The following is an 11,902-nucleotide window of genomic DNA, read 5'->3' on the forward strand; positions in this document are numbered from 1 at the left end:
ATTTACAGCCGCAGCATTCTTTTTATTTTTTATTTTTTTACGGGGGTTTGGTGAGCTTTCCCCGTCTTTCTCGTGCTGCGTGCACGCCCGCCGCCTGGACGCCGGGGTTTGGACAGGAGGGCGCTGGGCAGGCCTTGCACCGCCTCTTCAGAGGCTGTCATACCCCGCGGGAGACGGGGGCCCGGAGGAAGCAAGGGGGCCGTGGCGCCCCCACTTCCTTACGCGGCCCGTGGAAGGACAGGACGAGGGGAAAGCTGAGGGGTCTTCATGAGAGCACTTCACTGGGGGTCTGCTGGTCTCAGAAGCCTGGGCAGAGAATGGGCATGCCTGGCGTGACCTCGCAACCTCACTGCAGGTCAGTTTCAAGCGTTAGAGTCAGGAGCTTGAGTCCCAGCATCTTTAGCCCCTGTCTTCTGGTTCGCTGATGCTAGTTTCCTCGTGGCTGATCACTGGAATTGGGGGGGGGGGGGGGAGGGGTGATCAAAGCAAAGCCACCAGAGATAGCTGGGGTGTTTTGCTCTTTCCCCATTGAGCAGGTTTGCCATCCATAAAGCCAGAGTTTCAGGGGCAACAAAGCAAGAACCCCGCTACATTTTGGGCACTGAACCCCAATCCTGATTGTATGCTATTTAACATTGAATTACTAGGTAGATTTTTTTTTTCTCTCAACGTGACTACGCATGCTCGGGAAGGGAGCGCGAGTCCAAGATCCCAAAGGCTGTGCAGACCGTACCACAGGCCGCATAAAGGGTCGGCGGAGTTAGCCTTATTTCTTCAGTCCGCTCCGCCTGCAGTTCCTCCTCTACAACGCCAGGTGGAGCGATTGGCCGGATGCCGCCACCGAGGTGGCAGGCGGCGCTGTAGCGCCTGAGCCGCCGCAACATGGCAGTCACTCTATCCTCGGCGGAGCGACTCGTTGGTCCGGGCCGCGCATGCGCCGAGCCTTCCTGTCGCTCTTCCAGCCCCCCCGCCCCTCTCTGTCTTCTCTGCACTGGGAGCAGGTAAGGTTTGGGCCCTCGCGCCCGCTTGCGCCGCGCACGCGCGCGGGGTACCCTCCCTCGCGCGGCTGCTTTGAGGCCCGTCCCTTGCATGCTCCCACCCGGGTCCTCACGCCCTTCCTGGCTCCCGGTGTCCCCGCGTCTTAAGATCTGCCCCTTCCGTGTGCCGCTGACCTCCAACCGCGCGGGCCTGGCGCCATCTTGGATGACTCGTGGTGGGAGGGCGCGCTGGAGCTGGCGAAAGTCATGCCGCAGTGCTCCTTTCACCTGTCGTGACTCAGCCCTTGCAAACGCTCTTTTCTCACCCCCGTGCCCTCTCAGAGTTATCACAGCCCCATAGAGTCTCCCCTCCAATCTCTGCTGTATCCTCTCATCCTTACTCCGTGCCTTCCTTTATCCTGAAACCTCCAGACTTTCAGGACCTCAGGTTCCGAGCCATGGAGATAGTGGATCATCCAAAGCCACCAACCCCTCTAGTCAGCACCCTTCCATTTAAAAAAAAGTAAACCGTGAACGTGGTAGAAGTGGACAAAACAGTCAAAACATCCCCTTCAGGCTGTGATCTGGGCGATCTATTGCAGAAAAGATAGACTTTGGAACCTTTGGTTGTCTTCCAGGACCGCTCTCTTCCTTTCTCTTCGGTGAAGTTGGGGGGAAAAACACACAGTGGACTGATAGTGAGGTTTTCTGAAACACACAGTGGACTGATAGTGAGGTTTTCTGTTGGAGGCAGCAGGCTCAGAAGGGTAGGATGGGATCTGCATGGGATAAGGTGCACCTGCCCGCTTTTGTCAAAGGCTCACTGAGAGTCCCTGGGCTCTGCCCACAAAAGGAAAAAGAAAGGTTAAGGAAGGGAATGGTGAAGTGAGCAGTCCAGTAACTCAGTGACTGATCTGCACGGAGGAGGAAACCTGTGCTGACGTAGGTCCTCTGGTTCCGGATGGTCCCGTTGCCTGGGGTGTGGTAGGCTAGCAGTTACAGACTTGCCAGGCTGGGTGGCCAGGGGAGCGAACGCTTGCTGCAGGCTCCCTCAATTGTCACCCTTGGGTGTGGTCTGACTATGGGCCTGCACCACATGAAGCTCTTTACATAAGTAATTTCATTTAATCTCCCTAAGAACTGCATTTTACAAATGATGATAATTGAGGTTTAATCCTTGGGGAAAACCAGTCCTCCCTTTTTTTAAGCTTTAAAGGAATTTTGGATGTGACCCAAGAAAACCCAAATAGTTCAGCACAAAGTTAGGTTAGAGTTAAATATGGGCAGAAATAAGAGTTCTTGACAGGATAAGAGTTGAAGACCTCCATTAATCTAAAAGTAACTTTAAAAGATTCTGGATTCCCAAGAGTAACCTAGGAGTCCAACTCCTTTAAGGAAGTGTCACTTAACAGGCCTAAGCAATCAGTGAGTATTTTAACCTTTAGCATATTATAAAGCTTTCATTTATTAGTAAGGAGAGTTAAAGCCCTGGCTTTACCACTGTCATAATTTAAGATTGGTTGTTAGATGGTGCCTTTAGGATGGATAGGAATCACTTGGGAAGCTTGTTTGAAATACAGGTGCTGGCCTTAACCCCAGAGATCTTGACCAGGAAGGGCTAAGGTGAAACCCAAGAATATGCATTTTTAATACATACACACATCCTTACACCTAGATAATTAATTCAGGTGGGCCTTTTGCCTCCCTTGGAAAAACCCTGCCTTTAGATGTTTAACTCACTCGGTATACCTCTTAGATAAGTTCAATTCTACCAACTTAGGCACCTACAGAGTGTCAGCATTGTTTTAGATCTTGTGTATACAAAATTGAATGCCCCTTAGTGTGATGGTGAAAATGAATACTTTAACAGTTGTTGCTAATTAGAGTAATGGCAAAATTCCTCATTGATCTTCGCCCTGTTAATTGATAGAGGAAATGGAGAATCAAATGCTTAAAGGTAATTAAAAAATCATTGGTGACCCTTCCAGTGTTTTGGCTTTCTGCAAATAATTCCCAAGAGTCTTTACAGGGCAACTTTTTTAGGCCCAGGTAATGAGGTCTTAAAAAGGGTTCCTTTTGAATAGAAACTGAGGAAAACTTGGGCAAATGACAGAGTAAATTTCCTCTTGACAACCCCAACTCTTTAGGCTATGGAAGTAAATAATGGGTCTTAAAACGGACCAAGTGGCTATTTGCTCAGACCACGGAAGTCTGTTGATTATAAGGAAATCTTGCCTTCATAGTTCTGATTCCATCTCTTCTAAGACTTTAGGTCAGTCACTCTGCTCTCTGGGCCATTTAAATTTTCCAGAGCCCCCTTTATGCGGATAAAAATGTCATTTGGTGAGCAAGGACAGTGTTCACAATGTGCTTCTGTAATTCCAGCTCCCCTCATCCCCTGAAAATGTATGCCTGCACCAAGTTTGTCTCCACCCCCTCCCTGGTGAGTACCTGCCTTTTCTAGGAGACTTTTCAAGAGGGGCATTTTGTCTCTTCCTTGCAGCACCTTGTTCTGGACAGTTGGGCTGGGGGAAGATCCTTTGCTATGCTAGCCTGACAAGAGACAGTGAATGCTTACCTGCCCCATATCCTTTGGATGCCAGTTAATTCTTCTTGTCCAACAATCTCAGAAGAGTCTAAGTGAGAATCTAGACTGAGATCAGGTTATTTCTAACCCTAAAACTGTCTGTAACCTGGAACCCAGCCAGAAATGGTAAACATGAAGTAGATTGCCTAACTTGCATTGAGTATGCACTGTGCACAGGATTTTGTCCTGTCGGAGAGCCATGGCTAAGAGACCCTCTGGGAGCTTAAATTTGGGTGGGAAGCTAACATACATGTAAATACACATTGGAAAAATCTTTTACTCAGAAGCACTAGCATGGAAGAAATTACAAATTATTAAATGGTGGAAGTGATGCTATTGGTGGGTACTATTTATTGAGCACATACTAGGCCTTGCTCTGAGTTTACCAGTTTGTATATACAATCTTTTTTTTTGTTAATCTTTACCCGAGGATATTTTTCCATTGATTTTTAGGGAGAGTGGAAGAGATAGGGAAAGACCAAGAAACAAAACACCAATGTGCCTGCCCTTGACTTGAATTGAACCCAGGACCCTTGAGTCCGCAGGCCAATGCTCTATCTACTGAGCCAAACCAGCTAGGGCAGTGATCGGCGAGCCACATGCAGCTCTTTGGCCCCTTGAGTGTGGCTCTTCTACAAAATACCATGGCCTGGGCAAGTCTATTTTGAAGAAGTGGCGTTAGAAGAAGTTTAAGGTTAAAATATTTGACTCAAATGTCAATCGTTGTACTGTTGATATTTGGCTCTGTTGACTAACGAGTTTGCCAACCACTGAGCTAGGGCTACACAACCTTTACTCCTCAAGTCAACCTTGAAATAGATTATTTCCATTTGAAGATGAGAAAGCAGGCTTAGATATAAGTGATTATCCTAAGGTCACACAGCTGATTACAGAGTAAGATGAATCTAGATATATCTGATTAAATCCCTGGCTGTTAACCACCCTGTCTGCCTTGGAGATACTGGCTTGAGCTTAGAAAGGCTAACAGAAGGTGGTGAATTTAGAGCTTGGATCTTTGTGCCTAACTTTAGAGGAAGGATGTATTTAGGGAAAGACACTCCAGCCATTGGCTTCCTTCTTATGGGCTAGCCAGTACCAACATAAATCTCTTATTGAGGGAAGCAAATCCTTCTGAGGCTTATATCTTTTCCCATTCTCAAGGCCTGTGGAAGGATACAGTGAGGGTAGCCCCTTACAAAGTAGATTTCCTTCTCTTAAGCAAAGGAGAAGCCTGGGAAGCAAGAGAGAAATGATGAGTTTCTTCAATCTAGAATTAGCTAAAAGTAAAAGAATGACCCAACGTTCTGATTTAAGTTTGAAAGAATGAAGGAGCATTGAATAACAACTTTGGGTTGTTCTGAAACTCCTCTCCAGAGCCTTTCTTGACTTTCTTGTCCTTGTGTCATTCCTGCTAGGTCAGGAGCGCCTCTCAGCTGAGCAGGTCAATGTCTGCAGTGGTGCTGAAACGACCAGAGACACTGACAGATGAGGTACCTTATAGGTGGAGTTGGGCCTGTGGTTTGGGTTAAGGGAGTGTGGGGGTTTACCTAGAAGAACCAGTAGGGGGAGTGCTGGGGGCAGTCATCACAGGAAAATTAGTGAAGGATGGAGGCCATTGGTTTTAGGTGGAGATGCAGAACAGTTGGTAGCATATATGCTCTAGTGCTCCAGCCTGGCACTGGTAGCACATGCTTATGTGTGCTACTGATGACTGCCATTACTTGGCCTAATTTACAGATTTCATTTGGAACATACCAAGCACAGGCTAGGGTTTTGATCTTGGAGACCATACTTGAATTTTAAAGGTATTTGAAGTTTACCTCTTATATTAAAAAGTTTTCCTTGGCAGCATTTCAGGAAGTTTTCTAGAAAGTAAAAGATTTTCTGTTTGGGGGGGGGGGGGGGGGATGGGATTTGACAGCATAAAGCTCTCTTTAAGTTTACAGAAGTTTGCAAAGCAAAAAGGGGATTCCTAAAAATGTTATCTCCTATATTCCTCCTCTTCACAGAGCCGCAGCAGCTTGGCAGCCCCACGTCCCCTGACCTCGCTTGTTTCTAGCCGCAGCTTCCAAACCAGTGCCATTTCAAGGGACATCGACACAGCAGCCAAGTTCATTGGGGCTGGGGCTGCCACAGTAGGGGTGGCAGGCTCTGGGGCTGGAATTGGGACTGTGTTTGGGAGCCTCATCATTGGTTACGCCAGGTAAGATGGGCCCTCCATTGGTCTCTGATATGTTTTCCAAAGGTTCGGACAGAAAAATTTAGGGATCTAGAGCTATATTATCCTATATAGTAGCCACTAGCCACATGTGGCTATTTGAATTTAAATTTCAGTTAAAAGTACACCAAGTTTAAGTTTTTTGTTTTTCTGTCACACTGGCCATATTTCAAGTGCCTAGTAGCCATGTGTGACTAGTGACTACTAGACAGTGCAAATATATGTTATTGAACAGCTTTGGTTTAGAGCAGGAGTAGACAAACTAAGGTGGGTGGGGCCATAACTTGTTTTTTATAGCTGAGCTAAGAATGGGTTTTACATTTTTTTAAAGGGTCATGGGGGTGGGGGGAGGCAACAGAGACCATATCTGACCTGCAAAAACTAAATATTTACTGTCTGGCCCTTTACAGAAAAAGTTTGCTACCTCTGGTCTAGAGCCCTCTAGAGTCAGTAGCGTTTCACTGCTGTTTCTCCCCATCCCCGAGAAGTCCCCTCTCACTCCTGGGAAAACTGCCTTCGTAGCCAGGCCCACTGCTCCCTGAACACTTGGGACTGCTTGGTCCCCACCAATTCTGGGCACCTTGCTGTTAAAACTAAATTTATTCTCTAGAGGCCCTCAAGTTCTCTTAATGTCTTTGGGAAAATGAGTTTGTTTTAAGGTTTGTGTGAAACAAGAAGCCTAACTGCTTCTGTGTCCAGAATTCTGTTCAAAGCTGATGTCGCTTTACTTTACCATGAAGGCTTCCGGAGATGACAGAGGAAGGGAAATAGAAATTATATATTGGCTTTCAGAGTTGGGAGTTCTTTATACCATTTTGATTCATATCACCTAAACCCCATAAGCTCTGTATAACTTCTTAAAGTCCTAAATCTTTTGACTATTTTGAAATGAGAGAAGGTATTTTCCTCAGACTCCCTTGTCCTCTAGAACAGTGTTTTTCTAATTGTGCTCTTAAAGCCCTAGGGTTCTGAGGGTAAACCCCAGAAACTGTCTTAGAAGAATGAAGGGGAGACCAGTCAAACAAACTTTTACAATCCCCCACTTTTTTTACCTTTGCATTTTGGCTTTTATATATTTTCTATTTCGGGGTTCTGCTGTTTAAAGTTTGAAAATACTATGATAGGTCATGCCCCTCCAGATACCTCTTCCATCCTGGTTGGGCCCTCGATAGGTAAGTTCCAGGCCCAGAGGTCTTAAGTTATGACCATGACATGGGTGACCCAGTAGAGGGGTAAAGTTCGTGCTTGGGCCATGTTATACAATTTTGGATTGTCCACTCCCCTCATTTAGTCTCTAGACCTTGATGTGTCAGGTCAAGAATTTGGGAATGATAGTATCACCCTGAGAAACCTGTTTCATAAGATGAGCTTGAGGAAATGAATTCTCCCTGAGCCCACCTTTGATGTTTATGCTTTTCTTTATGTGGACTAGAAATTGAGTCTTTTTTCTTCCCCTTCTCCCAGGAACCCTTCTCTGAAGCAACAGCTCTTCTCCTACGCCATTCTGGGCTTTGCCCTCTCAGAGGCCATGGGGCTCTTCTGCCTGATGGTGGCCTTTCTCATCCTCTTCGCCATGTGAAGGAGCTGTCTCCACCTCCCATAGTTCTTTTTCCCGTGTCTTGTCTGCCCTGTATGCACCTTTTCCTATACCTCCCAGGCAGCCTGGGGAAAGTGGTTGGCTCAGGGTTTGACAAAAGGAAGACAAATAAATACTGTATTAATAAGATGTTTCTTGAGTCTCCTGTGTATATTTCTTTTCCACAGTTGGCTGAGTGCCTTGGTGAGAGTATAAGGCCTCAAGGGTGGTGATGATTCTAAACTCAACATGGGTCTGGCCTCCCTTGTTCCTCAAGCTATGTCAGGGACAGCTTTATTCAAATTAGGTAATAATTTGATAATTTTCACCTGCCATGGCCTGTTATTTACCTTAGATCAGTGGTCAGCAAACTCATTAGTCAACAGAGCCAAGTATCAACAGTACAACGATTGAAATTTCTTTTGAGAGCCAAATTTTTTAAACTTCTAATGCCACTTCTTCAAAATAGACTCGCCCAGGCTGTGGTAATTTGTGGAAGAGCCACACTCAAGGGGCCAAAGAGCCGCGTGTGGCTCACAAGCTGTGGTTTGCTGACCACTGCCTTAGGTGATTAGGTCAGTGGCAGCTTAAGTGCTGGCTTAAAATTATGACTAATAGTCTCTGTTTCCACTGTGGCTGTCCTGGCTCAGACCCTCATTGCCACCAACCTGGTCTGTTGCAGTAACTTCATAACTAACCTGCCTCTAGTCTCTTCCTTTCAGCTTTACTTCTACCCACCACTGCCAAGTCAATCCTCCAACATAGAACTGGTTTTACCATTTATCAATTCAAAAAACAGTCTGACCTCAATTTTCTCAGCTCAATGTTTTATTCCATACATTACCAAAAGTGAACTAATTGTCATTTTCTAAATATTTTCCCTGTGTTCCTGTCCTTATCCTATCTTCAGGCCTTGCCCTTTGGCCATCTCTGCTTTCTTTCTCTGAATCTTTGCTTACTTTTTTTTCAAACTCTCCCTGTTATTCTGAAAGACATAGCTTAAATGCTACCTCTTCCATGAAGCTCTTACCTGGTTTCCTTCATTCACCATCAGTCAAATGAACATTAACTCATAAAGGACTATAGAACACATATCCGTTATAATGTTTATATGGTCTATGATAAATTATGGATTTGTATATGCCTTATCTTCCATATTAGATTGTCAAGTTTCTTGGGGCAAAGACTATGTTTTGTTCATCTTTGTATTTCTAGAATTTGTTATTTTCCCAAGAAAGAAAGGACAAAATAAGGAAACAAATATTTTCCTTTAAAAACACATCAATAGGTCCCCAGTCGGTTTGGTTCAGTGGAGAGAGTATTGGCCTGTGGACTGAAGGACCCCAGGTTCAATTCTGGTCAAGGGCATGTACCTTGGTTGCAGGCTCAATCCCCAGTAGGGTCTGTGCAGGAGGCAGCCAATCAATGATTCTCTCTGATGTTTCTATCTCTCCCTCTCCCTCTCCCTCTCTGAAATCAATAAAAAAAATTTTTTTAAATCAATGGGGAAAATATCCTCCAGTGAGGATTAAATCAACAACAAAAAACTTATCTAAAATGCCATCAATAGGGACTCTGGACAGTGGAGTTAGTATCAGGTTTGGTAAAGAATTATATTTTCTGCCGAAACCTGTTTGGCTCAATGGATAGAGCTTCGGCTTGGGGACTGAAGGGACCCGGATTCGATTCCGGTCAAGGGCATGTACCTTAGTTGCGGGCATATCCCCAGTAGGAGGTGTGCAAGAGGCAGCTGATCGATGACTCTCTCTCATCGATGTTTCTAACTATCTCTCCCTTCCTCTCTGTACAAAATCAATAAAAAAATATATTTAAAAAAAAAATTATATTTTCTAAAGGCTGGGTCAACCTTCACTAAGCTTTATCTTGCATCTGTTTGAAATAACTGAGTAAAATCTTTTCAGAAATGATAATGTATATCACCAAAATGTGTTTTCTTGTAGTTCAATCAATACTATAAAATTAAAGCCCAGGGCAGAGACTTGATCCCAGGGTAGACAGATACACAGGAAACAGGTCACCTCAAACCATTCACCCTTGCCCTTTTGCTGTTGTGATCAGGGGTTGATAGGAATCCTATCTACAATTGGCTTTCAGATTGCTATACTATTCCCAAATAACTATTCTGGTCTGTGGGGCTCAAAATGGACCTCACAAAAACCCCAGTCAAGAGTTCTACAATTGGGAGAGGATCCAAGATGGCTGCTCGGGTATACACCTAGCCGCAGCAGCTCACAACAATTTCAAGGGAATACAACTAAAATGTAGAGTGGACATTGCCCAGAACTACAGGTAGTCGACTGACTGAAAACTCTACAATAGGAAGGAGGGAGAAAACCAGAAGGAAAATCAGAGGAGCTGAAAAAAAGCCTAAGGTACGGAGACATGCTGCGCGCTGGCACGCACGCGCGCACGGAGAGGTCGCAGCCGGAGAGGAGGAGAGGGCTGGGTGCTGCCTGGCGTTCCCAGCAGGAAGGAAATAGAACCCCCAGCCTGGGCTGAACCCCCGAACCGGCAGCGCTGAGCCCCAAGGTATGTGCCAGAACCTGGGGACCCAGGCTCCGGCAGGGGGAGACAATCCCGGAGGACAGCGAAATGCAGGGCGCGCAGAGGACTGAATGTTGACTCTGATGCTGGATTACCCTAGCCGGAAGAAACAAAGCCTCCAGCGGCAGCTCTGAGCCTCAGTCCAGACCGCCCCGAACTCCAGGTCTGGGCCAGTCCCTGGGGACCCAGGCTCGGGCAGGGGGAGACGGAGCTGTGAGGTGGAGTCCTGGGAGCGCAGCGAAAGGCCGAGCCCCCGGAGTCGCGCACACTGTGCGCAGAGGACAGTCTGTCGACTCTGATCCTGGACTCCCCTAGTGGGAGGGAGAAATAAAGCTCCAGACTGGAGGAACGCCACGAGGAGCAGGAGCCCCTGCCGGACACCGGCCAGCCGGGCGCCAGCAAGGAGCCGGGCGACGGGGCCCCCAGTGGGGGGGGTGCCCCTGAGCCTTCCACTGCTGAGCGCTGGCAACGGAGCCAAGGACAGGGGCTGCTTCCTGGGCGGCGCCGACCCCGGCAACAGGCTGGAGCAGCGCGGGAGCCCGCGGAGAACAAAGGGGTGCCACAGGCCAACCTGCTGAGCTCCCAGGACAAGGAGGAAGAAACCAAAGAAGTTCTCAATGTGAAGAAATCAAGTGAGAGCAAATGATAGTAAAATTACTTAAGAAAGAATACAAAGAAGATCTTGAAAAATCAAAGACTAAGTCAGAACTCAACGCACCAGCCAACATTGCAACATAAATGCGTTTTGTTTTTTTTAAAAAAAAAGAAAAAAAAAAAGAGAAAAAAGGGACAGAATGTTGGAACAGCGGCGACCAGGCCTAGAGTGGCCAGGCACAAGGCAGTGGCAGCTGGGCCCGGAGCAGCAGTGGCCAGGCCCCAGAGCAGCAGCAGCCAGAACAAGAGCATCAACGGCCAGCACTGGAGCAGCCAGACCTGGGGCAGTGGCAGCCAGGCCTGAGGCAGAGGCGGCCAAGCCCAGGGTGGCCAGTCCAGGAACACCCAGACACGGAGTGGCTGGGCCCGGAGAAGCCCGGTCCAGAGCAGCCGGTTGGGAGCAGCCAAGCCCAGAACAGCAGTAGCCAAGCACGGAGCATCCAGGCTGGGAGCGGCCAGGCTCAGAGCAGCCGGGTCGGGTGCGGCCAGGCCCGGAGCAGCAGCGGCCAGGCTGGGAGCGGCCAGGTCCGGAGTAGCTGGGTCTGGTGTGGCCAGGCCCGGAGCAGCGGCTGCCAGGCTGGGAGCGGCCAGGCCCAGAGCAACAGCTGCCAGGCTGGGAGCGGCCAGGCCCGGAGCAGCCGGGTCTGGTGCGGCCAGGCCCGGAGCAGCGACTGCCAGGCTGGGAGCGGCCAGGCCCGGAGCAGCCGGGTCTGGTGCGGCCAGGCCAGGAGCAGCGGCTGCCAGGCTGGGAGCGGCCAGGCCCGGAGCAGCAGCTGCCAGGCTGGGAGCGGCCAGGCCCGGAGCAGCCGGGTTTGGTGCGGCCAGGCCAGGAGCAGCAGCTGCCAGGCTGGGAGCGGCCAGGCCCGGAGCAGCCGGGTCTGGTGCGGCCAGGCCAGGAGCAGCGGCTGCCAGGCTGGGAGCGGCCAGGCCCGGAGCAGCCGGGTCTGGTGCGGCCAGGCCAGGAGCAGTGGCTGCCAGGCTGGGAGCGGCCAGGCCCGGAGCAGCGGCTGCCAGGCTGGGAGCGGCCAGGCCCGGAGCAGCCGGGTCTGGTGCGGCCAGGCCCGGAGCAGCGGCTGCCAGGCTGGGAGCGGCCAGGCCCGGAGCAGCCGGGTCTGGTGCGGCCAGGCCCGGAGCAGCGGCTGCCAGGCTGGGAGCGGCCAGGCCCGGAGCAGCCGGGTCTGGGGCGGCCAGGCCAGGAGCAGCGGCTGCCAGGCTGGGAGCGGCCAGGCCCGGAGCAGCCGGGTCTGGGGCGGCCAGGCCAGGAGCAGCGGCTGCCAGGCTGGGAGCGGCCAGGCCCGGAGCAGCAGCTGCCAGGCTGGGAGCGG

General features: G+C 49.4%; 1 protein-coding gene across 2 annotated transcripts; it reads left to right on the top strand.

Annotated features, from left to right (window-relative positions):
- The first annotated feature begins 746 nt into the window (after positions 1 to 746).
- ATP5MC2 (ATP synthase membrane subunit c locus 2) lies at positions 747 to 7,508 on the top strand. Of its 2 annotated transcripts, none has more exons than XM_084879041.1 (5): positions 747 to 1,001; positions 3,363 to 3,420; positions 4,980 to 5,054; positions 5,574 to 5,767; positions 7,247 to 7,508. In XM_084879041.1, exons 1-5 carry the CDS (start codon positions 883 to 885, stop codon positions 7,359 to 7,361), a joined length of 561 nt encoding a protein of 186 aa, XP_084735167.1. In that variant the 5' UTR covers positions 747 to 882; the 3' UTR covers positions 7,362 to 7,508. The 2 variants fall into 2 exon arrangements, with proteins under 2 accessions (XP_084735167.1, XP_084735168.1); XM_084879042.1 differs by lacking the exon at positions 747 to 1,001 and adding an exon at positions 3,128 to 3,249.
- The last annotated feature ends 4,394 nt before the right edge of the window (positions 7,509 to 11,902 follow it).

This window comes from Pipistrellus hanaki (genome assembly GCF_964339955.1).
Source record: "Pipistrellus hanaki genome assembly, chromosome: 3".
NCBI classification, from domain to species: Eukaryota; Metazoa; Chordata; class Mammalia; order Chiroptera; family Vespertilionidae; genus Pipistrellus; species Pipistrellus hanaki.

What these genes read in the sequence shown, in the direction of transcription:
- ATP5MC2 (XM_084879041.1), top strand. Translation starts at nt 883, where the DNA reads ATGGCAGTCACTCTATCCTCGGCGGAGCGACTCGTTGGTCCGGGCCGC. An exon ending in CTTCTCTGCACTGGGAGCAG is followed by an intron (nt 1,002 to 3,362) that starts GTAAGGTTTGGG and finishes CTGTAATTCCAG; the next exon opens with CTCCCCTCATCCCCTGAAAA. An exon ending in CAGAGACACTGACAGATGAG is followed by an intron (nt 5,055 to 5,573) that starts GTACCTTATAGG and finishes TCCTCTTCACAG; the next exon opens with AGCCGCAGCAGCTTGGCAGC.